Source organism: Meleagris gallopavo, chromosome Z (genome assembly GCF_905368555.1).
Source record: "Meleagris gallopavo chromosome Z, MGAL_WU_HG_1.1, whole genome shotgun sequence".
In the NCBI taxonomy this organism is placed as follows: domain Eukaryota; kingdom Metazoa; phylum Chordata; class Aves; order Galliformes; family Phasianidae; genus Meleagris; species Meleagris gallopavo.
Genome location: NC_139435.1, coordinates 15,099,938 through 15,123,381, shown reverse-complemented (window position 1 = coordinate 15,123,381; position 23,444 = coordinate 15,099,938). Strand labels below are relative to the sequence as shown.

Sequence of the window (23,444 nt, the reverse complement as noted above, 5' to 3'; positions counted from 1 at the left end):
AATGTCTACACCAGAGTATAAATTTCAAACAAATTAGCTTCAGTATTTAAGTCTGCTGCTTTTTAAAAATTGTTATTACTATCTCCTGCTATGTTCTAAAGAAGTCTTAGTTAAAATTTCAACACAAGATGGCACTGTAAAGAGACTCCTTGAGTCAAAGAGAAATTATTGATATCCAGAGTTTTTTATTTTTTTCCTCTTAAAAACATATTATTGAATAATTTCCAGGTTTTTGTTTGTTTGTTTGTTTGTTTGTTTGTTTGTCATGTTTAATTTGCACCAATTTACCAATAGCTCTTGTATCCCAGTGGCAGATAAGGAAATCTGGAAGGCATACAGAATAGATAATAGCTACACACCCTATGATCTACTAAAAAGAAGCTGGATATTTTTATTATACTTATTTAAATCAGATCCTTAAGTGTAATAATCATTTTTGTTAATAACTTGAGATCTCACTGTAGTTAAATTTGTTTGTAATAAAAGTAGTTACTGCATGCTGAATTTCTAAAACAAGATGTCAGCAAAAACTGCTGACTAATTAAAATACTTATTTCTTCTGTACAATATTATTAACAGCTCTGGAGTAACATGAAGAATTTCACATTGTATTAACAAAAAGCTAATAATATTTTAATATAAAACCAAATTATGCTCAAGTTTATTTACTATCTTATGACACCTGCTTTGCAAAATACATTTCTTCTTTTTTGCTTAGATGAACCAAATCACATGGTTTTCAAGGACTTCTGAAGGACAGTTAGTCCCTTTCATTCATTCATACTGGAGTAGTTCTACCTATTCTTTATCTTAAGTTTCATCTGAAGAGGAAAATAGCATTATCTAAAGCTTTATCAAACACTGGCACAGGTTGCCCATACAGATTCAGTCTCCTCTTTGAAGATCTCCAAAAGCAGCCTGGATATGGTTCTGGGCATCCTGAGAAGGACCAGAGTATCCCTGATTGAGAGGGGGTTGGATGGATGCAGAAGGGCTACCAACCTCAACCAGTCTGTGGTTCTTTGTAAACACTTGTATCTTTACGCTTTACCCAGGAAGGGCCCACTCCCTCAAGCACTATAAAAAGGAACAGACTTCTCTCAGAAGTACATTTCCTGTCAGTTTCTAGTATTGTCTGGCTATTCAGCCAGCCAGAAATCATGATAATTTAACTATTTTAACAATCTATGTGAGCTCACTCACTTTTAACTGCTTGTTTCTGGAACAGTTCATGACTGAAGAGGAAAATCTGGCAATTAATTATAAACAAATAACTGTTTTCATCTCATTGATCTAAACAACCGTTTTGAAAATAAATTCAGAAACAGAATCATGAGGCACTGTTGAATGACTCAAGTGAGTAGACTTGCTGTTTTCATGATGTTTACTACATCTAGCTTCTCCATCTCTTCTTAGCACAAAACCCATGTCTGACCTCATGCTTCCCACTGTTTTTCAGAGCTAAGCAAAGAGCTACTTGAGAAGAGACAGATCGCAGAGCCCCTGAGAGGTGTGCAACACAAGTTGCCTTCCAGGAGGAAGCAGCCTGTTTCTCTGTGATTCTTTTCAGGCAAAAAAAAAAAAAAAAAAAAAGGAGATTTGGATATAATATCTGCAGTTCCAAACCTCACTAATTATTTCAAGGCTGTTTCTCTGTCCTTTTGCAGAGTGAAATATGCAGGACTTAGGTTATTATCAGAGATAACTGCATGAAATACCATGGTCTACGGTATGCAAAAGGATCCTACTTAGGATCTATATATTCACTGAATTTTCACTGTGCTTTTGCAGAAAGACATATCCTGAAGTGGTTTCAGGGAATCTCCATTTTTCAGTGACAATCTATATATGCATGTATTTCTATGCATCCATTTTAGCATTCATAACTTTGGGTGTACTGCAAATAATCATTAGATAAGATTAGATTAGTGCTCCTGAAACAGATACTAAAGAAAGAAGCTATAAGGAGAATGCATATTGACCCTCATCTAGTATAGAAAAGGTGTGAATACCTACATGGAGGAATTGCTAACTTCACTGACCACTGACTTTTTTTTTTTTTTTTTTAAAGTGTGGAATTTGTTAATGAACCACAGATTTTTATAAAAATATGTTACAACTTCATGATGTGCTATTGTACTCTTTGACAACTCTAGAGAACCTTTGCCCTTCCCTATCCCCTTAATCCAAACACAGCTCCCTGTGAAAAAATTATGTTTCTGTTTTGAAGTTACTTCAACTATTCTACTTATGCATACAGTTGTAAAGTACATACAGGGGCTCTACCTGGTAAATTTTCTGGACACTGGGGAACATTTGGAGTCCAGATGTAGATGTCCTGCAAGGTCCATAATCTGTTTCAAACAGGAATTCCCAAGCGAAATATTAAGAATTTCCTCTTAATTCTCTTGAGTAAGATAGCCTCTTTACGTATCCTCAGTAAGAGATTAAGAGAGCCTAACAACAAAAAATTTCCGTGTTATTACAGGATCCCTGAACCAGCAGGAAGTATTTGCATTGTTACTGTGAGCTCTGGAGCAAAACACGTCTATTTTATGAGCATGAACTTGAAAGTATGCAATTTTGCTATTCACTGTTTTACAACAGACTTCTTCCATATAATGGTACTTCTGCCGTATGGGTATAGTGCCTAAATTAAACTTTAAAAAAACCATGACATTGTCATCAAGTTACTCTTATCTTATGGGAAAGATGTCAAGATTTTAAGAAAGCAGAAGTAAATTGAAACAGATATTAAAAAAGATCACCTCCCCCAGAATGTTATCTAGGAAAAGAAATCACAGTCCTCAGAAGAAAGTTTGCACAGAGAGATTCTGACTGAAAGATAGTGTATAATAAGGTAAAAATACAGGTTGTAATACAAATCTCCGGAAAGGAAAATCTTAACTCACAGCTTCACTTGGAATCTTTACCAGCCCTGAAGATATCACCGAAATTGCATAAATCCTAAATAACCAGCACAAAAGACTGCACCAAGGCATAGGAGATAAGTATTAAAGTATTAAGAGAATGTAATTATTGTGTGATAGCAACTGTTAAAATTTTAAGCTGCATTTCAAGGCAATTAATTAAACTATGCTGCAGTTCAGGAAATGTGTCAGGCTGACACCAAGCAGTACTGCAGAATCAAATTATTTACTGGCATCAATGAGTTTGGCTTCTTTGCAACTGCATAAATACCAGAAAATCTAGACTAAACATGTTTAAAATGAACTTCTCAAGCCATAACTTTGCTAAGCTTTCTTAAATTCATATGTCTTGTCATTAAATAAAGGTCCAAATGGGTGAAAGAAAACTCATAATGTACACTCAGATATGATCCCCACAAGCATTTGTGTACATGAACTATTCCTTAAAGGAAGAGAACAGGGAATCATCCAGAGTTACGTAGTCGGTGACATTCTCTGCAATACAACCAGCTTTAGATAAGCCTGTCAATGTAATAAAATGGAGACATGGTTATCTGAAGAAAATGGAATCAAGACACAGAATCTAAAAATAAAAGCAGACAGTAGCAAGGTTCAAACCTTTATGACAACTGAAGAAGATACCATGGCCTCAAAACCACAAGCACTCTAAAATCCCTATGAAAGCTGGGGATACTACAAATGGGATACATGAAATGACATAAGGCTGGATCCCATGCAGCCTTCCCTTAATGACAGCCTACAGGCATTCTGTTTAATAAAGTACTGTATTTCTGAGATCTGCTGTTGCAGCAGCACTACATGCAAAGTATTCTTTCAATTGGGTCATTCCCCATCCCTTTTACATGTATTTTCTTTATACAATATATGTATAAAAAGACAGAGGTGCATACACATATGTATGTATGTGCAGCTAAAGTATGTATATAAACCCTACAATTGACTACTACAGGCTACTCTCCCAAGGCTTTCTGAAGAACGAAGCAGAAATTTCCTCAGAATCCTTTGCAAACTCAAGCTATATTCAAACCAGTATCCTTTCTCACCTTCTACAGAACTATAGACTGATTAATGGAGGCTCTATATTGCTTCTGCAGTCATTCAAGCACGCACAGAGCATGCTAGATTTCCTCCTGCTATCTTCATCTCTTTGGGTTACATAAGGACATCCTTTCATTTTTGCAAAGCTTGCTAGGTTATTCTGCTTGCAAAGGCACTGAGGAATATGTGTTTAATGCAAACGTGTTTTCACTTTTCACTGTTTTGAAGCACTGACAAACTCTCAAAAGGATGGTAAAAATGTCCCCTCTTTATGCCAAGAAAATGTCCTAGAGAAAAGTCATTCTGAGGAATTTTGATTTCTAAGGTGGGAAAACAAGGTTTTTTTTTTTTAACTTTAGATTTTCCGATTTGTTTGTTTTCAATAGTTCATTGTGTGAACAGGAAGAAATCCTACTGTTTCCTTTGTGTTATGGACGATAGATAAAACCCAGTCATTTAAATAATTAGAGCATCTAAGCTTTCTATCTAATTCACTCAGTCTTTTCTTGTCACAGGTAGCAGGCATTATAGCACATCTGAAGACAAAGACAAGGAACTGGTTCATTTTCCATAGCCTTCTAATATCTGACAAGATCTGACAGAAAACCATGTTTTTAAAAAGCAGATTTGAGCTTGAGGAGGCAAATAAGCGCCTCATAGCATTTCTAGAAGTACAAAGGTTTTACATGTCCTGAATTGGTATTAATTGAAACTGTAGATGCTTTTGCAAATCCTAACAGCAGCCTACTTGCTGACTGTCAGAATACCTAACTGGCAGCACTTGGTGACACAGGGGATGACTCTGACATTACTTTTGCTACTATGTAGGCAGTAACCTTCCTGAATTTAGTTCCACAGGACTTCATAGATGATACCTGCTTCAACTCTTGTGTAGTTGCAGATCATATTGTGAAAAAACTGGTAGATGAGACATTAGATCACTTACACACTGATATTAAACACTGTTTTCCACAGACTTAATGTCTTTTTAGATAAGAAGTTTTCACAGTATAAGTGAAACAAGAATTCTAAACTGCAAGGTCCTTCCTGAAAGTAAGAAGGAGGCGATTGTCCCTCACCATTCTGCCCTCATGAGGCCCCCTCAGGAATACTGCATCCAGGTCTGGGCCCCCAACACAGGAAAGATGTGGAGCTTTTGGAGAGCGTTCATAGGGGGTCCACAAAAGTGACCAGAGGGCTGAAGCACTTCTCCTGGAAGACAGGCTGAGGGAGCTGGGCTTGTTTAGCCTAGAAAACAGAAGGCTGCTGGGAGATTTCATTGCTGCCTTCCAATATTTAAAGGGAGTTTATAAACCTGAGGGAAAGCAATTTTTTACACAGGCAGATAGCGAAGAACAAGGGGAAATGGTTTTTAAAGGATGAGGGATTTAGATTAGACGTCAGGGAGAAGTTTTTCACGGAGAGGGTGATGAGGTGCCGGAACAAGCTTACCAGGGAGGATGTGGATGCCCCATCCCTGGAGGTGTTTAAGGCCAGGCTAGATGGGGCCCTGGGCAATCTGATCTAGCACTTGATCTAGCAGCTGGCAGCCCTGCCTGTGGCAGGGAGTTGGAACTTGATCCTTGAATACCCTTCCAACTTGGGCCATTTTATGATTCTAAGATCATTCTCCTATATGTTCCTTTACAAAGCTGCACTAATGTAGTAGCTCCAGGCAAATCATGTCTTTCAGGACTAATCTTATTTTTTTTCTAATTTGTGTAGTCCCCAGTGGCATGAGAGGTGCATCATTTAGCTTGTAAAATTCCTGGTTCTCAGTCAGGCAGGACTGAAGAACAGCTTAGACGGAGCTTAGGCATGCTGAACCACCACATTACCCTGGCTAGGTCACTGCTGCATCAGACACTTCACAGAACATCTCCTCTTGGCTTTTTTATCACATTACAGTGAACGAGCAAAAGAGGGCCAGAAGCACTTCAAGACTTCATAGCATAATCACCAGAGTATCTGAATACTGTGATGGCTCAAAGTCTGAAGTGACCCTGAGAGTTTTGAAGGAAGCCAGGGGACCGTGAAAATAGTCCAGCTCACTTCCTACAGTTTATCTGGTTACAACCATATAGCATAACAGTATTCAGTGAAATATATCCCTCTTTTAAATTTCTATAGTTGCACATAAGCCTGCTTTCCATCTCCCTTGCAATGTGTTTTTTTCAAAATTTCAGTAAAATCTAGTTAACATGCATTACATTTCTGCATCTTGAATGAATATTAGGATGAAACAGATCTGAAATAATTCAGTAGTTTTTAACAGCTTTATATGTTCTACTGTTATGTAAGGCTTTAGAAAACGCATTGTTTATCCCAGCAAGTGTACAACTTACCCTCAGCATAGGGCCATTCTGGAACACATGGGGTTCATCACAAACTACACAGTATTCATTCAATACTGGTATCCGCTGCTCAGCAAATTCAATAGTCTAAGAACAATGAAAATGACAATAACAGCATCTGCTTAAAAAAATTAACAGTCAGCTCATGCTCAAGGGTGTTTCAAAAATGAGTAAGACATGACATCCTACCTGCACAAGAAAGCCACGGTCTCGTACCGGAATGCATTTTGCACCATAGTTTTGCTGCAAGGAAAAAAGTTTAGGCAACTTCAATGTTGGTAAATTCATGATAAGGAAATGATAAAATATTTGTAATTTTTGTATACCAATATACCAATATGTTAATTAAATTATTAATATTTGCATTTAAGAAGATGTCTAATTTGGACAAGCCGTTACAAATGAACAATCCTTTTCCTTGTTCACTGAATGTAGGATGAATTTTTAGCATTTCTTAAACCTGATAAGGTTTCCTATCTCAGCATCTTGAAAACTTTAATCCCGTATGGAAACACCCGCACCTTCACTCCATTCAAATGAACTGACATTTGGTAACTTTCTTTAAATTTTTACCATGTATTGTCTGTCTAAATATGCACTATATACCTAGGCTTGAATGACTAATGTAATTCACAGAAGTGCAGGAAATCTTTTTCTTTTATACTTATAACGATCTCACCTCAGAGAACACCATGCTAACAGGTGCTGAGATCCCACTCAGGTTCCTTCTGCCTTTTTCTTTCAATGTACAACAGTATAAATTAGAAGGTACTTTTGCTGTGTAAGTCAGTAAGGTACACTCCCTTTATGTCAACATCTAATCAGCCCTTGTTTTGAGTCAAAGTCAGGTTGGCTTCTCTTGGTGTGGTTTTTTTTGTTTGTTTGTTTGCTTGTTTTGTAGTTGCTGCTTTTAAATAGGCTTATTTGTTTTAATTCTCTAACTGTCGATTTGGCAACATTTACACTTTTTTTCTTCAGGGAAATAATCTCATCAATTGTATCTGTATACAATATTCAAATATCTTAGGTGAGAACTGAAAAGAAGTTAGGATCCTAATTCATCTCTAATGTAGTGTCAGCTGACCACATTACTCAAATATCTGTTGCCTGTACGTAAGATGTGAAAAGGACTCTTGATGTCCTTTTGCTGACAACAGGAAAATGACACCTGACCGTATATACAGTGATTTTTTTCTCAAAGTAAATGCATTATAGTAATAAAATTTTGGTAGTTTTTATAGACTGTCAAGCAAGGTTTGCATTTTTTCCAGATCAGCCAATAATATCAGTAATGAAATCACTTAGTCAGCTCTTCATTATATCATTAAAATCAATGGGACTCTTCCTATTAACTTAAGGAGATAAAAGTCTGCTAAGTACAGACTGCCTCTGCTGATTCAGAAAAAATAATTAGTATCTAAACTGCAACAGGCAAAAAGTCTGCTAGATGACCTTAAATTAATTTTGTTGTGCATATTACAGGAATCAACAACATGGCATGTAGATAAATGATTTAATGATAGCACATTACTGCTTTTAGATTTGATGAGTATAGCTCATGGTTTATTAAACTGATTTATCACAAGGTACATAACACACTCATTGCAATTTCATTGTTCAGCCTGCACATATTTGAATATATGTATGGCATTTCAAGACAGGATCACCATTTCTGCAGGCTGAGAATATCAAGGTGCCACTGGGCTAAGGCAGTGGAGAGGACTGTCTCCTAAGTAATTCTCCTCACATTTAGCACAGAAAACAGACCAGTTCCCTGAAAGAGCACAGACCTGCTTTTTCTCTTGAGTATAAAATACATCTTTTAAGAGGTGGAAGCAAAATATGTCTTAATTAAGTTTAAGCTCTATCTCCTAAATTAAGAATATGTGTTACTCCTTCTTTTCTCAGTCATTCATTTCTCTAGGGAAAGAAAGATGGGCAGTGTGGGTCCAATTCCTGACTTTCAGTTGTCAGCGTGTTTGAAGGTCAAACATTTTGCAAAACACAGATGTGCAAAAGGTGAGCTGAACCATGACTGGATTTATTTCATTATGATGTTAATCACAGATGAAAAGAACAGAAGGAGAGGAGGCTTGGCACCTGAATGAGCCAATGGATGGCTTTCCCCATGAAGCAAACAGGGAAGTTAGAAATGACATGTATGACCAAGACAATTTTCCTGCATAGCAGCTCACACTGCATCCACCTCCTGCAGTAAGAAAGAAAGAAAGCAAGGAAGTGTGCAATTGAACATTTCCTGTGGCCAATATCTGTACACTGAGCTGTACTCAAGATGAAATTTGGAATCTCTATCTTCACCTAGGCAGATTCTATTTTTATGACGTTTATATGTGTATGCATAGCTGTTTAAATGCACCTTAAAAAGCTGACTTCATTGTTCTTCATTTAAGTATCTGCTAATATATTCCCTAAATATTAAAACTTTTGCATAACAGGCATAACAAGATGTTCAGAAAATAATGAGAAGAGAATGAGCAGAATTTAAAAAATTACTACGCACAGCAGCTTGTGAAGGTGATGATGAAGATGGTGTTAAGATACCAATAAGCCCTGAGGTAAGAGAGAGCCGCCTGCCCTCTGCTATGTTGGACTCCTTGAAAGGCTCCATTTTGGATGATTTAGGGGCATTGGAGTAGGTCTTGCTGAGTAATTTGTGATTCTTCAATCCATCCAATTCTTCCATTCTAAGATTACTGGAGTAAGACCTGCTTAAAAGTTTGTGGGGCTTCAAGGTGCTGTTGTGCTCACATCGAGGATCCCCAGAACATGACCTACTTAATAACTTGTGGGGCTTTAAAGTAATGCACTCCTCCTGCTTGACGGCTGCAGAGCAAGAACGATTCAAGAGTTTGTGCGATTTAATAGCCATTGTCTGTTCAGCTCTGGGGTCACTAGACAACGAGCGGCCAAAGGTTCTGTGAGATTTTGTGGCACACACGTCCTCTGCCTTAACTGTGCTGGAGCAAGTCCTTCTCAGTAGCTTGTGAGTTTTGGAGATGCCATCTTGTTCTGACTTCAGTTTTGATTTATTTTTACCACAGCCAGGTGGAGGATAACTTGGCGACCTTAAAAACACAGAAGGGGAAGACATAGTTGGAGCATAATCAAAACTGAGAAAAGCAAGAAAGTTCAGATATACACACTAATTTTTAAGTGCTACCTGTCTTTATGAATTTAACTAATAGTGATAATAATAGTGAATTTAACTTAGTGATAAACAGAGCCCCACTTCCCTCCCCCAAAAAGAGCAAATGTCATGTCTGCAGAACCAATTTCCCAATACCAAATAGATGTCTTAACTCCCATGTATACATAAACACTCTAGTAGCTATTTAAGTAGAAGTCAAAGCTATATCCTTACAGCGTTTAGTATGGTTCCTACATCTTGAAGCAAACCATTCATTCAGGAAATTATTTTTGAAATTAAAACCATAAAAGACTATAACACATTTTTTATCAAAATATCTCTTTTCTATTTAGTAAAAATGGCATGATTCCATTAAAATTACCATCTTTTAGACATAACAAATTCTATATGCAGATCCTGTGATAGGTATAATGAGCAATGAAACTTGCAGCTGGTAACTCAGCTAGAATTAACTTTTTCTTTATTTAATTTTACAGTCTCACAGTAATCTCAGTGTTTTGTGGAAGCCCACTTGATGCTCTTCTGTCACACTTTAGACAGATACTAGCTCTGTACTCTAGAAATAGGAATGTGAGGAATCCACGTTACGAATACTGAATTAAAGAGCAAAAAGGCTTTTATAAAACAACATGCACATGTACTATTGCTGTAATGTTCACGTTCACCTGTCCTTGCAAAGTAAGAATTAGTATCACATATGTCAAATTGTTTTCCTATAGCTTATAAGCAACCCAATCTTTTTTTGTCTTGAATCAAAGAAAAAAGATCTGAAACTCCAAGGTGTTCACCAGAGGCTGGTAAGTTTCCTCACAGTGTTATCAAATGGCGACAGTGGAAAATGCATATGGAGCTCACTGACTCACTTTTGCAATTAACTCATGACCAGCCTAGGGCGGAAAGGAGGTACGAATGCAGGTAGGGATGGAAAGTCTCCACATCTGGGCTAAAAGTAATCTTTGGAACTGCAGCAGCAGCTGCCATAGCAAGATGAGAAAGACTGGGCTAGCTTTTCTCTCCTCTTTTTGATCAAAACCAAGTCCCAACCTTCAGTGTGCACTGCACAGTGTGTTGAACAGGTTAACTATCTTTGGAAAGACAAATCTTTAGTCATCTTTGATATTCCTCTGTTCTTCAAACATGAATTAGTACCCTCTCTCTCTCTCTCTCTCTCTCTCTCTCTCTAAATTCATGGAATTTAAAATTGCCAATAAAAAAGAATAAATGTTCAAAAGAAAATCACTCAACAGATATTCACGAAAGGTGATCTGTGACCTTTTTATAAGCAGGAAAACATGCTAGAGCAAATAGTCATTTTCCTGAAAGACATAAAATCAGAACCTCATTTTACAGACACTTAAGAGTATGAGTAACTAGAAGAACTCATAATGAATTCCACTGTACTATTCATAAACCATTTTCTTACATTTTTAATACCTTTGTTTTTTGAAATTCTGTGCCTGCATTTCACAAGTGGTGAACTCTCATTTAACTCAAATACTAGAGAGCAGTAGGTATTTAGGAGGTCTTAAATTCTGTCTTGGATTAGTGACTACTCAACTTTAAAAAGATTAAAAAAGTATACACAGCTGTGAAAAGAACTGCTGGCCAGCCCCGAAAATACATAGAAAAATTCTTGCTACTCAAGTAACAGACAAATGCTACCAAGCTAGTAAAATTACAAATACAACTCATTTAACTAAGACAAAATTATTTCCAGTTTTAAATGAATCATGGCTGTTTCAGAGAGCAAGGCACTGACACACTTTCTCTTCACATAGTTACAGAAGCTGCAATAGCGCCAAGTTTGCTTTTGAAGTCATGCAAGGCAAGGACTGGAAACCCATGAGGTAAGATATAAATAGAGCACTTCCCTGTCGAGAAAAGTCAACACTTCGCCTTGTGAAATATGCGGTGGATTTTGTACTGGTTGAGATGATAAAAGCTCATTTTTCTTGCTATTACCTGCGCAATGTAGAAAAGATGTGCAGAGGGGATTTCACCTTTTTGTCAGACACCTTCTTATTGTGCGTACAATTAGATTTCTCTTTGCTATTCTTCCACTGCTGTGTTACAAATGTCTGCATTATTCTGCAAATTAAGAAAGAAAAAAAGAGTTTCTTATTGTAGCCAAGTCAAATGCACCTTAATATTAGTATCCCTCTGTTAACAAAGCAGCCTACATAATGCAAAATCCTCACTCTATAGGCAGAGTTTCTCTGTCACATATGTAGACTGATGAATGGGCAATTTAGTTCCTCAAAATCCTTTCTTTTCCTCTTAGTTAAACTTATTCACATGGAACTCTTATTGAGAATAAAATCTCTGTGAACAACCACTCCAGGACTTAACATACATATGCCTCTCAAGGAGATCTAAAGATAAACTAATTCAGGGACATTTTGTTCAACTCTAGGCGTCTGCCCTGCCAGTGATTGCAGAAGAAAGATCCAGTAGCCACATACCTCAAGTGCACACTCCTAAGGCACAAACATGAAGGCAGGATATTGAATATTACATTACCCACAGGGGCTTACAGAGAAGCTAGAGCCAGACACTTCCCTGAGGTGCACAGCAAATGTTGCACCAAGAGAAGCTAAAACAAAAAACAAACAAAAAAAACCACCACCATAAAGACTACAAAGAAAAAGCATCCACAAGAACAGCAGTAAAGTACAACATGCTCCCAACAAAGGCTAAAATTTTCACACTGCAGCCTGAGCCCCTCAGTGAACTATCTGACTTTGAATTTAGCACAGCTTGGAGTGGGAGGCTGCACTAGATGACCTCCAGCAGTCCCTTACAAGCTACACTGTTCTACGATTCTGATCCAGCATTCAGGGTCTGTGAGTGCTAAAGCCATAATGGCAGCAGGTGTGGTCGTCAAAGATGAATATCCTGGTGCCCACAGCCATGACAGACAATTGGGTCACTGAGTGTTTGGATTTCTGCTTATCTGTGACTTACGCAGATATGTATTCAAAAATGTCTTATGGGAAACTGCACAAATCTGAGAGTGTTCCAACTAGAATGTTTTAAGAGAGTTTTCATGTCTGAGGAGTTTTCAAATTTTTTCTTCAAAGTCATGAATCAGAAAGATTTCAACAACATTGCTTCATTTGTAGATTTATGAAAATGAAGCACTGAATTGCTGTAAACACCAAACAGCAAAAAGATTTTTTTCCTTGAAGAAATCCCTGCTGCTGTAAGGATCAGACATTAAAGCCTATGTTCCCGTCATTTCATTACATATAGACAAGCATATATGAAAAGATGACTCAGCAAAATTAAATTGAATGATACCATGAACACATGAAAATCCTACTTTGTCCTCTCGCATTCTTTCCTGCCCTCAAAACCTGGGTTGTCTCATTACTGTCCCCTTACAGTACTCATGATGCTCAAAAAGACTCCTGCTACAGAGACTTTACAACCTAAGCAGAAACATGAAAACAAACACTTTCAGCTACAGTCTTTTCAAACTTATATAGCTTACTTTCTAAATGATAATCAAGTAACAGAAAACTCTGGCAGGGAGCACAAATCAAGTTCTGTGATACAACTGTCAAAATTAAGCTTAAAAAGGCAAATTTTCTAAATTTTATTTAAAGAAAAACAAGTTCAAGAAACTTTGATCCAACTAACCTGACAATCTTGCAGATTTTATTCTATTGGGAACTAAAAAATATGTAGTATTTACTTAGGAAGTGAAAGAGGATATTGAAAAGCACTTTTTCAGACTTACTTTTTCAGCTGATGTCCCAGACCAAATCTTTCTTTAGTAGAGATCTGAAATACATCCACAGTTGGCACTATGGTAAAACAAGACACTGTTGAACTTAAAGGAATAACCAAGAACTTATAACAATAAAGTCATATTTAAGGACCCTATTCTGTCTGAACATTTACTACAAGCAATGTCACTGAAGGAATGGTAAAAGTGGTCATGTCACCTGAGTCCATGAAGAAATGAATGTTCCTTTTCAGAGTATCAGCCAATATATTTTGCAATCTTGCAAATTACTATTTTAAAAATTGGATTCCCTAGAACATATCTCTTCCCACCGATGTTAATCATATAAATGTATCTTTACTACTAGAAAGCAGCACCAGATTAAATGCATCTGGGCTGGTAATTCACCTCATCTAATCTCTTAAATTTTCTTTTAAGTATGTACTCTTAATACACACAGATTAAGATATCCTAGTTGTAAAAGTATGCATAGAAAGTCTTAACTTGAAAAATCAAGGTGCCTCTATATGACAAGTTTTGTTACTTGCTGTGGATCAGCTTGAACGAACTGCTACACGAAGTTTCTGTAGACTAACGTGAACGTGCTGTCATTGAAAAAACAATGATTTCATTCCTTTGTAACTGACAATTAAATTAAGCCCTTTCCCAGAAAGATCTGAAACACTTTCTTTAGTATGTCAACACACACACACTAGGTTTTCTGCAAAAAAATTTGAGAGTTTTCCCATCTAATCTGACTTTCAGAGACTTACAGAGATGCAGTGTACAGGAGTATTTTTTATTTTTGAGAGGGCTACTTCAGAATTGAAAATTCTGCAATAAAGGCAAAATTAATTTATGTTACTCATAAAAATGTATAAAATGATATGACCTTGAATCCACATATGAAACATATGTATCTAGTCAATTATTTCTCCACACTGGTACAGCTCATATGAACGTGAAGAAAATGAAAGCAGAACAAACCAAATTAACCAGTATCTGAGTTTTCTTTCTAAAGGCATTTTAATACAAGATCCTTAATCATCCTAACTCATCAACTAAGTGCCTGGTGCATGCATTCCAATTGCCAAGGATTACCTTGAATTTTCCATCCTACCATTAATATGTTCCTACTTCTCTGTCAGAAAATTGAAAGTGTAAGAGATGGAGACTGGAAATTAGCTCCTGGTATTGCTAAAATTATTAAATGATATTTACTAGATAGAAGTGGCAGGCGAATTTAAGCACCTCTTGAAAGAGACTCAGGTCCTTGAAACAGAACAACAACTAACACTTATTACAAGTGCAAAAAGACTTTGTATTACATAAGGTGATAACGACCATAGTAAAATAAAAATGAAATGAAAGCAAAAAATCTGAGGCTGTTTCAAATTTCATCAAAAAAATCAGTAATTTAAAATCTGTATTTTTCTGGTCACTTTTATTCAGAAGCCCAAACTTTACTCTTTAATTTCCCATAATAAATGCATAATTAAAAAAATATTATGTATCTAAGCCTGTTATCCAATTTGACTTGGTCCAAAGCACTGCAGATTCTCATTCAAACATAACCTCATCTTTTAAAGAGGATAAATTACTTGATTAGGGGTATCAGTGACTTTAGACTGTCAAATTTAAGACGTGTGGTGGGAGGTGAACTATTTTCAATAAGAATCATCATTCTTAGTTCTAGTAATCTTAAAATCTACAACTCTTGTCTAAGATCTAGAGTCAGAGGAGGTAGTCCAGTACCTCCAAAGGCTGATTCATCCTAATCTAAGACAGGTTTCTAAGGTACCAGGGACAAACCGGTACACTAATAAGACTAGGCATTAACTAGGAGAAAGACTGTGTAAAATTAAGACATTAAATAGCTATGAGGTGGTAAGAATTTCTCCTTCTTTGGAGTGTACTGTACAAAGGATACTTATTCATTTTATCAGCAAAAAGTATTATAAGAGAAAATAATGTAGCACAGAGGAAATTGACAGTCTCTAAACACCATTTACAAAGGGGAAAAGGAGATACAGAAAAAGGATCTTGTTAACAAAAAAATAGTGGCTGTCATTGTCCTTTTCTGGTGAATAAACTGACCTGGCTCAAACAGCATTTAGAGTAGCAAAACATTTGCCTCTGGCCCTGATCTTGCTTTTCTCGATACCAATGCATTATCACAATCAGTGAGTTGCCGGATTCGGAAGTAAACTTTCCGTTCTAACATTGTCAACAGTGCAAAAGACAAATTCTTGTTACCATTTATTTCACTATATCATTTCTTACTGCATGAAGCTCTTCACGCTTCATTCTCTTTTATCTGCTGCATTTTTTAAATTACATTTTGACAGAAGTATTGTTAATACTAACACTGCTACTTGCTATGGCAAATACATATTTTAAAACTTGCATACTTACAGAAAAAATTGAAGCAATAAAGTACAAAGAAAAGGACCAAAGTCAGGTAAAAAAAAAGAGTGATGTAACAAAATGATCATTTGAATGAATAGAACATGGCTTATAGTAAGCATCAGTAGCTTACAGTCTACATATCCTACAAAAATAGCTTATTGGGACAGATTAAGCTAAACATGTTATGACTAAAAATATCTATTCATTTTCCAGAGGCAGAATTCTCCCACAGATACAAGCCTGAACTGACAGCTTGTACTGGAAGTCTCCAAATTCAGACAAGTTACAATACAAGTTATACATCTGGTTCTGACTTTCTTCTGTAAAATATATATCTGAAATTGACTGTTGCATACGAATGCAAATCTTCAATCACAGTTGATTCTGCATGAGTTTGGCCATTTTTACTCTCGTAAGGAAGCTTAACTCAGCAACCAGAGAAGGATGCAAACATGACATTCAAAATTGTCATTCAACTTTACAGATTGCCCAGAGTTCACACATTCATATAAAAATCAAAGCTGGCAGCATAAATATCATGGTCTGATTCTTCAAAGCTGCATGAAAAAGGGCATATTGACATGCTTCTCAGATCTGTGTATGTATACCCAATCACTGATATCTGTTTTTGTAAAGATGATCCCTCAATTCCAAAGTTAGAAAATCTCATGTTAGAAACAGTATAGAAAATTATTCCTAAACCCTCAGCTTCCTAATGGAAACAGTGGCATTTCAAAATTTATCAAGAAAACCAGTTGAGAAAACTCACCTTACAAAAACAAGATGCCTATCTCATTATGAAGGGCATTATCTTGCAAATATATATAAGCATAATTTCATTCTAGCGGGACTGCCCTCAGCAGTAGATTTAAGCACATGCACAGTCAAAGATTTGGCAGTGAATGAGTATCAAGCACCCAGGACATGTCTCAGAACAAGACATCACACAAGGGACATGAAAAATACACAGATGACTAACCTGGACCACTTAAGTACTGTGTAAGTGAACAGTGCAATCGCACCACTATGGGCTCTGTGCGAATTACATCCCAAGCAACAGCAATCTCTTCCTAGTTCAAAATAAAAAGAGAAGAGACATCATTAAACATACGAAGAGCAGCTGCATTTTGTCAGTTTATCTTAAGAGTTGGTATAAACACCATATATCCATTTACCCAATATTTAGATGTGAAAGAGGACAAACTACTGCTTGCTAACTCTCTTAAAAGCAGTGTTAAACTGTTTCTGAAGTCAGAATATGCCCGTTTCAACAGAGCGTGGGTTTCTACAAGGCACTACATTTGCAGTGTTTGCAGACACATTTCCATCTATCAAGAGATATTGCTTAAGAGGTGAGAAGAAGGAATTAAACATTAAAGGAAAACACTCAAACCATAACATAGGGCAAAGCAAACATTTGCTCCCTCTTATGAGTGCAACTAAAATAATTCAGAGTATAATCAAGTTCTTTTAAATTTTACAAGAGGCCAAGAAAAGCTTATGTGCTGTTCTGACCTATACGATATACGATACATATGTGCTGAAACTAATGACACTCCTAAAAGCACTATCTTGATTCTGTGTCTAGAGGAGAGGCAGCTACTGCACAAGTGAGGTCTGTGTGTGTGTGAAGTTAATGACAACGTAACAGAAGCCATGCTGCCAATCAACAGCACCACTGCCTTGTTTCTCTTTTGCTACTCAAGTCTCTCCCTGATCAGCTGCAGGTAATGAGGAGCACAGAGGAGAGCTTCAGCTGACATCTGAAATTTGGGAAGAAAACTCTAACCCCAGTGTAATGTCAGAAAGCAGCATTTCTTTATTCCTTATAATATGTAAAAGACAACTTGACAAATCAAGCTTGCACTCTCGAAGTTCAAGTTCTACATTTAAACATTAAGACAGACACATGCAGTACACTTGCAAACATATTCTTTCTCTTCCAAGAACTTATTAATATATGCTAATATCTCTCTGTGCATATATGGTAGTGGCCTCTGGTGTCTTCAACCATTTACTTTATCCCCATTTTTCCATCATCAGCTTAATCACAGTGACTTTTGGCTGACCTTTTTCCCGAATTTGGCAAACTTCCATTGCTCACTAGACCATAATGAGCAATTTTCTATCTTAGTGCACTATAATCCAAAACAATATACATGAAATCCAAGGAAGAAGTCCTTTCACCTGCTGGATGCAAAGATAAAAGTAGTCTATTGTGACTCCAATGCTTCCATGAAGCAGGATCATTGAGAAAAACACGGCTGTTTACACACCAAGCAAAGTTAAAATGGAAAGTTTTATGAACCGCACTCATTGATTCTTTTTGCTAAGTCTTTAAACTAACATACTGACCCCTATTAATAAACAAGCCCATATCATGGCCACAATCATGCCTCCGTCAGGATTGTATGAAGTGCTTTCACCTAACTAATGTCTAAGATAGCAAAAAGGAAATGCTTTATATCACTTAAAACATTTGCCATTACAAAGAGGGTTTTAAAGGAAATATATATATATATATATATAGTAAACAAAAGTATAAAAAACATTTTAAAACTGTGATTGTAAAAGGAAAAGGTAATGTTTCTGCTGGGTAGTAATCAATAACAAGACCACTTGTGAAGATCAAGCCTCTGAAAAAGGAAGGTCTCAGTACTTATCTCAGAGTCAGAAGTGTAGCAGAATTAAATGGGTATTAAAGTTCATTATGTAGTTCTGTGATTAGATTACTTACATCAAGAAAGCTAACATCAATATGCAAATCAATATCTACATCATCAATGGCTCCATATTCCCTGAAAGGAAAGAATGACATTAGATTAAAGTTCTTTAATATACTTCTCAGCCTCAGCCTAAGGAGTACTTATAACAGGGAAGATTTTATAAAGGATAATGATAAAGCATAATGTTGACTGTAAAATCAGAATGTGTATAAATAAACTTTTACACAGATTGGATCAATAAATCCAGTGGGTGACTGTCTGCTGCACTGAAGACTTTCTTTCAGATCTTGCTTGAATAAGGTGCAACTTAATTTATTTTTTTAAATAATTCTCCCAAACTCTTATACCATTGGTGTCATGTATTTTTGTCTAACAGTGCACAAACAAACCAAGGAAACAATAATGGTCATACACTATTGCTATTTACGAAAAAAAAAAAACAAAAAAAAGAAAATCCTAGTTATATTTCATAGGTACTTTAGGTTTATAGCCAGTAACCTAAGCAGAGCCTTGAGATAAACAACTGAAGACAAATATAACACAGACTAAGAGGTGGTATATAATACCTGTGGGATTGCTTCATGCATTCAAGTATTTACTTGTCAAAAGGTAGCAATTGCCCCATAATGCGCTCAAGGCAACAGTTATGTTATCTGCTATGTGCGGTATTGCTAAAGTTCCCAAGGTGCAGATTTAACTTATGCTCATTGATGTTTCATCTGTCGCACGGCAGCAAAATGTAATAGAATCCTCTCGGGAAGTTTGAACCACTACTGCCATAGCACCATCCACTTCTGACATCATGGGCCAACATAACAAAACAGGAGGCATTGCTTTTGGAGCACTTCTGGTATAAAGGTGCATTCACTCTCAGTTTTTCAAACATCAGTTGACACTTTTCCAATGAAAAGCTTGCAGGTGCAGGAATTTTGCTTTTCAATATGTAAAGTTCCCTTTCTGACAGCGGGAGACCAAAAAAACAACGTCTGCTCTCCATGAAATGCATTTTTGTGGGTCTCACTGTTAGATAAGCTTGTTGCAATCAGAGAAGCGGAGCTGTTGGAGAAGGATGAAACTGAATGCTTAATTCTGTGTTTATCATTTCCAAGAATTCGTAAGTATTTTCCACTGTAATTGAGTGCAAGAAGCATGAAAGTTTTCTACATGCCAAAAGCCATAAATGCCAATTTCTACGACAGTGAGCCTAAGGAGGTCATAATGAAACACTGATTCAACAAATTAGACGCATTAAAGTTTTTGAAAGGTTACATACCATGTTCCAATTTTAGAAGCCTTAGGGAGCACACTACCAAGGTATTCTCAATTTCATAGTTAACAGTTTGGCAACTAGACATTTATCTCATTCACTTCCTAAGCCCATACAAAACTGTATGGATTTCAGTTCAACAGATCCCTGAAATGTAACGAATTTCCACTTAATTTCAAAATTACACCATATTTGTAGACATTATCTCTTGGACTACAGTAATAGAGATTATTATTTAGAGGTTAATGGGAATTGTTACTTGCAATATATGTATGCCTAAGTTTATTATCTTTATATTAATATTCTCTGTATTTCATTACTTTGTTGTATGTCAGTTTTGATATTTTATTTGTAATTTTTCTGACAGGTGTTACATCTTGCCTGTTATTTTAATGAAATTATTAATATTACATAAATGGAAAATGAAGTTATAAAATACTTGAAGTGAATTAAATACATCATAGAGCTATGCTCTAGAGCAGAACCATGCTCACTTGCACACGTATTGAAAATGTTAATCTCTCTGCAAACTCTCTAACTAGCTCTGAAAAAGGTTCCTCTATTTGCCTAAGTAGAATTCTTCAGTTTCCAATTTTAATACAGTAGAAATCTTTCCTAAAATCTACCTAATTTCTTGTTTGTTGCCCACAACATAGTCTCTTATTTTCTCATTACAGCAACAGAGAACATTTGATCACTCCTGTTTATAAACAGCTTCTGTCTTTTTTTCCAGACTAGACAAAGCTAACTCCTTCTCCCTTTCCTTAAGGACAATATTTACTAAACCTCTTATCATTCGTCTTGTTCATCTCCAGGGCAGAAGACAATATGACAGAGAAAGAGTTTAACAAGGGTTTAGGGTAATGCTGAATAGTATTTTTCAACAAATTACAACACCCTTATCAACTACCTACTGAACTGCAAAAGACAATGTTTTAGAACAGGCTTCCTGGGCCTGCTCTCAACATAGGCATTTGTAAGAGTACTCAGCCATGAAATGAAGCCAAATCCAGCATTACTGTTAGCTATGAGAGCTCCTTTCTTTTGCCACAATACACAGAAATCATAGTTTTAGCTGTAAGGGTAAGTCTATATAGAACTCATTTTCCAAATTTTTAAAGGTTCCACATTAAAAACAGTAAATAACATACCTGAGAGATACTGCGTTAGGTCCATAGATCTCTCTCACTGCTATCAAATCAGCTTCCAGCTGTGGGTGTTTATGAAGTTCTCCATCATAGCTAACCTATCGGAACAAAATAATAATCTAGGAGTTCTTATTCATTCCATTTCTGGTATCTGATCTAGGATCTTGAAAGTTCCCCCTGCAAAATATTTTCCATAGAGATTTCTTAACAAGCCCAGAAAGGACTTCCTTGACGAGCCGAAGCACTGAAATGGTATATATATATATATATAATATATATTACATAATATCGCTTAGGAGAAAAGCAGGCACCTCTGTATCAAAACGGCAGAGGATGAAACCCTTATTTGTGGAAGAGAAGATGGAAAGAATTTATTCCACTGTCCTGTCCTGTCCTGGGGGCTGTTCTGGATCTCTTAAAATTTTACAACTGTAAAGTAGGAGAAGAATCAGATCTCCCCTGTTTCATCATTCCAGAATAGGAAAGGACAAGCTTTACTCCATTTGTTGCATGTTTTCATATATTTTACAGGCAGAATGGCCTAGCCTCAACAGGAGAAGCATTAGACTATTCTATACATTAAGTGTCTTAGCATCTATTACATTTTCAGTCTGCATTTGAGATCATCGGTGCAGTCAGATCAGATTGAAAAAGAAAAATAATTGAAGAACACATTTTCATTTAAAGAATTTTTACCAAATAGAAATCGAAGTAACATATATTTAGGCACCAATTTTTTTCAAACTCCACATAAAAAGGAGATATAGTTATGTTGGTGTTTACACTATAAAACAAAACCTGTGAGCTTGTCTAGCTGGCTTATGTGAAATAAAAAAAAAAAATTCTTTTATCTTTCATGAGGACAAAAATCCTTAGTAAGCTCGTAAAAATCCACTAAATGTCTACTTATATTTTCTTGGTAATCAATATGCCTGCTTCTGTTAATCTAATGCTACCTCTTTTATACCAGTTAGAATGATAATAATAATTTCACATAAGTTAATGAACTCTAGAGATTTAGACAGATTCAGACATGAGAGTAGGATTTGCCAAATTCAAAGAGTAAAGAGCTAATCTGTAAATTAGTTCTTCACACACGTAAATATATCCTTATACATGAATTCCTGCAGGGAGTTCCTGCTATGCAGAATCCTATCTAATTGCAGTACTGTTTCTTCAGTTCTCCCAGATCCAAGTGCTGTTGCACCGCAGTTCTGATATCTGGAGCCACACTTGTCATTACGTATCTAATTAAATAAATTTCAACTGAATTAAAATAACAATTGACTGATCAACTGAATAATTTGATTAGACCTGGTAGTCTTCAACTGTAAGGCACACAATTCATCAGCACAGCATATGCAATTACTTACAGATATCAATGATATTCCCAGCCAGAAAGGTATAAGCCAATTATCCTTGTTCTGTTTGGGAAGGCATGTCAGGACAATTTTCCCCCACACACAAGCAAGGGAACAAATTTTTTTTTCTTTTTTTTTCCCCAAAGATGAATTCTTTCAGGGTGTATCAATAGTAGTTGTCCTGCTTCCAAAGAGGGCACAGCAATGATTTCTAAAGTTGTGACTGTGGCTCACCTAACACTTTACTGCACTTAATACATACATTTTTCACCACTCTAATGTACCAGTAATAATGAAATCCAAACGGAACGCTATGCAGAACAGTGAACTGCTCAGCATAATGCTTTCTGCCATCTATTTTCTGATAGTGAGGGGTAATTAATTCCAAAAGAAAACAAAGAAGTGTTCTGGCAAACTGTTTGATCACAGTGTGGTTATTTTCCATCCCTAAATCAGTGCTACGTACATGCTGATGTATGCAGAGGAGACTGCCAGAGTTTAGTATAACTAAATTTGCAAGTATTTTCTGTTGCTAAACACAAAAGAGAAAAAAAGAACCAGTCAGCAGTGCTACTGTTTCAAACTCCTACTCTCTATTGCAAGTGTAGAAGCTAAAGATTCAAAGTGAGAATTAACAAAGTCACTGAGAAAGTGAAAAAAAAAGGTTAAAAAAATCTGATAACTTTGCAGTGTCAGAAGGGTCTGTGTTTAGAAAGCCTCAGTTTTAATCTGAGACCTAATTCAGATTATTTTGTCCCATATAGTGACAAAAGGTTGCATTTTTAAAGGAGATTAAGTGATTTACAGACCTAAATCCCATTGAAAATCAATAAGACTTAGGCTATTGAATCACTTAGCTACTTTAAAGTCTTTACCCATTAAATCCTTAGGGAGGATTACACGCAGGTGCCTAGGAAGCAGATACAAGCATTTAATTCATGACCAAAAGGTCGTATCTTGTTTTCACTGCCCATCAAATGCCATTTCACGTTTTCTAAGCTCCTTGGTTCATCATCAATTGCTCCTTGTCTTTCTAGCTAAAACCATTTAGAAATGTTAGAATTAACCTAGGCCTCCATCTTTTCCAGCTGCGTTGCACACAATTTACATTGGCTTCTATTCCCTCTGATTGCAGAAGTCAACCTTTCTGTCCCCTCTCTCTACGGCCACAGCAACCACTTCTCTCAAATAAAGGAGCTTACCTTACTTGTTCCCCAAATACATAGTAAATTACTTAGTCTTTCTTCATATTAATGAATCTCAGTACATGTGATGATCATTTAATAACTCT

The 23,444-nt window shown here is 36.3% G+C and overlaps 1 protein-coding gene across 3 annotated transcripts in view; it reads right to left on the bottom strand.

Moving 5' to 3' along the window:
• PARP8 (poly(ADP-ribose) polymerase family member 8) overlaps positions 1-23,444 on the bottom strand; it is a 116,992-nt gene that overhangs the window by 29,241 nt on the left and 64,307 nt on the right. For all 3 annotated transcript variants that reach the window (XM_085212543.1, XM_085212545.1, XM_085212544.1), the window contains 8 exons: positions 20,796-20,890; positions 18,389-18,449; positions 16,631-16,721; positions 13,255-13,321; positions 11,475-11,600; positions 8,865-9,429; positions 6,533-6,586; positions 6,335-6,430 (listed from right to left, as the gene is read on the bottom strand). In XM_085212543.1, coding sequence (XP_085068669.1) covers positions 6,335-6,430; positions 6,533-6,586; positions 8,865-9,429; positions 11,475-11,600; positions 13,255-13,321; positions 16,631-16,721; positions 18,389-18,449; positions 20,796-20,890 — 1,155 coding nt within the window. The remainder of the gene's footprint in view (positions 1-6,334; positions 6,431-6,532; positions 6,587-8,864; positions 9,430-11,474; positions 11,601-13,254; positions 13,322-16,630; positions 16,722-18,388; positions 18,450-20,795; positions 20,891-23,444) is intronic.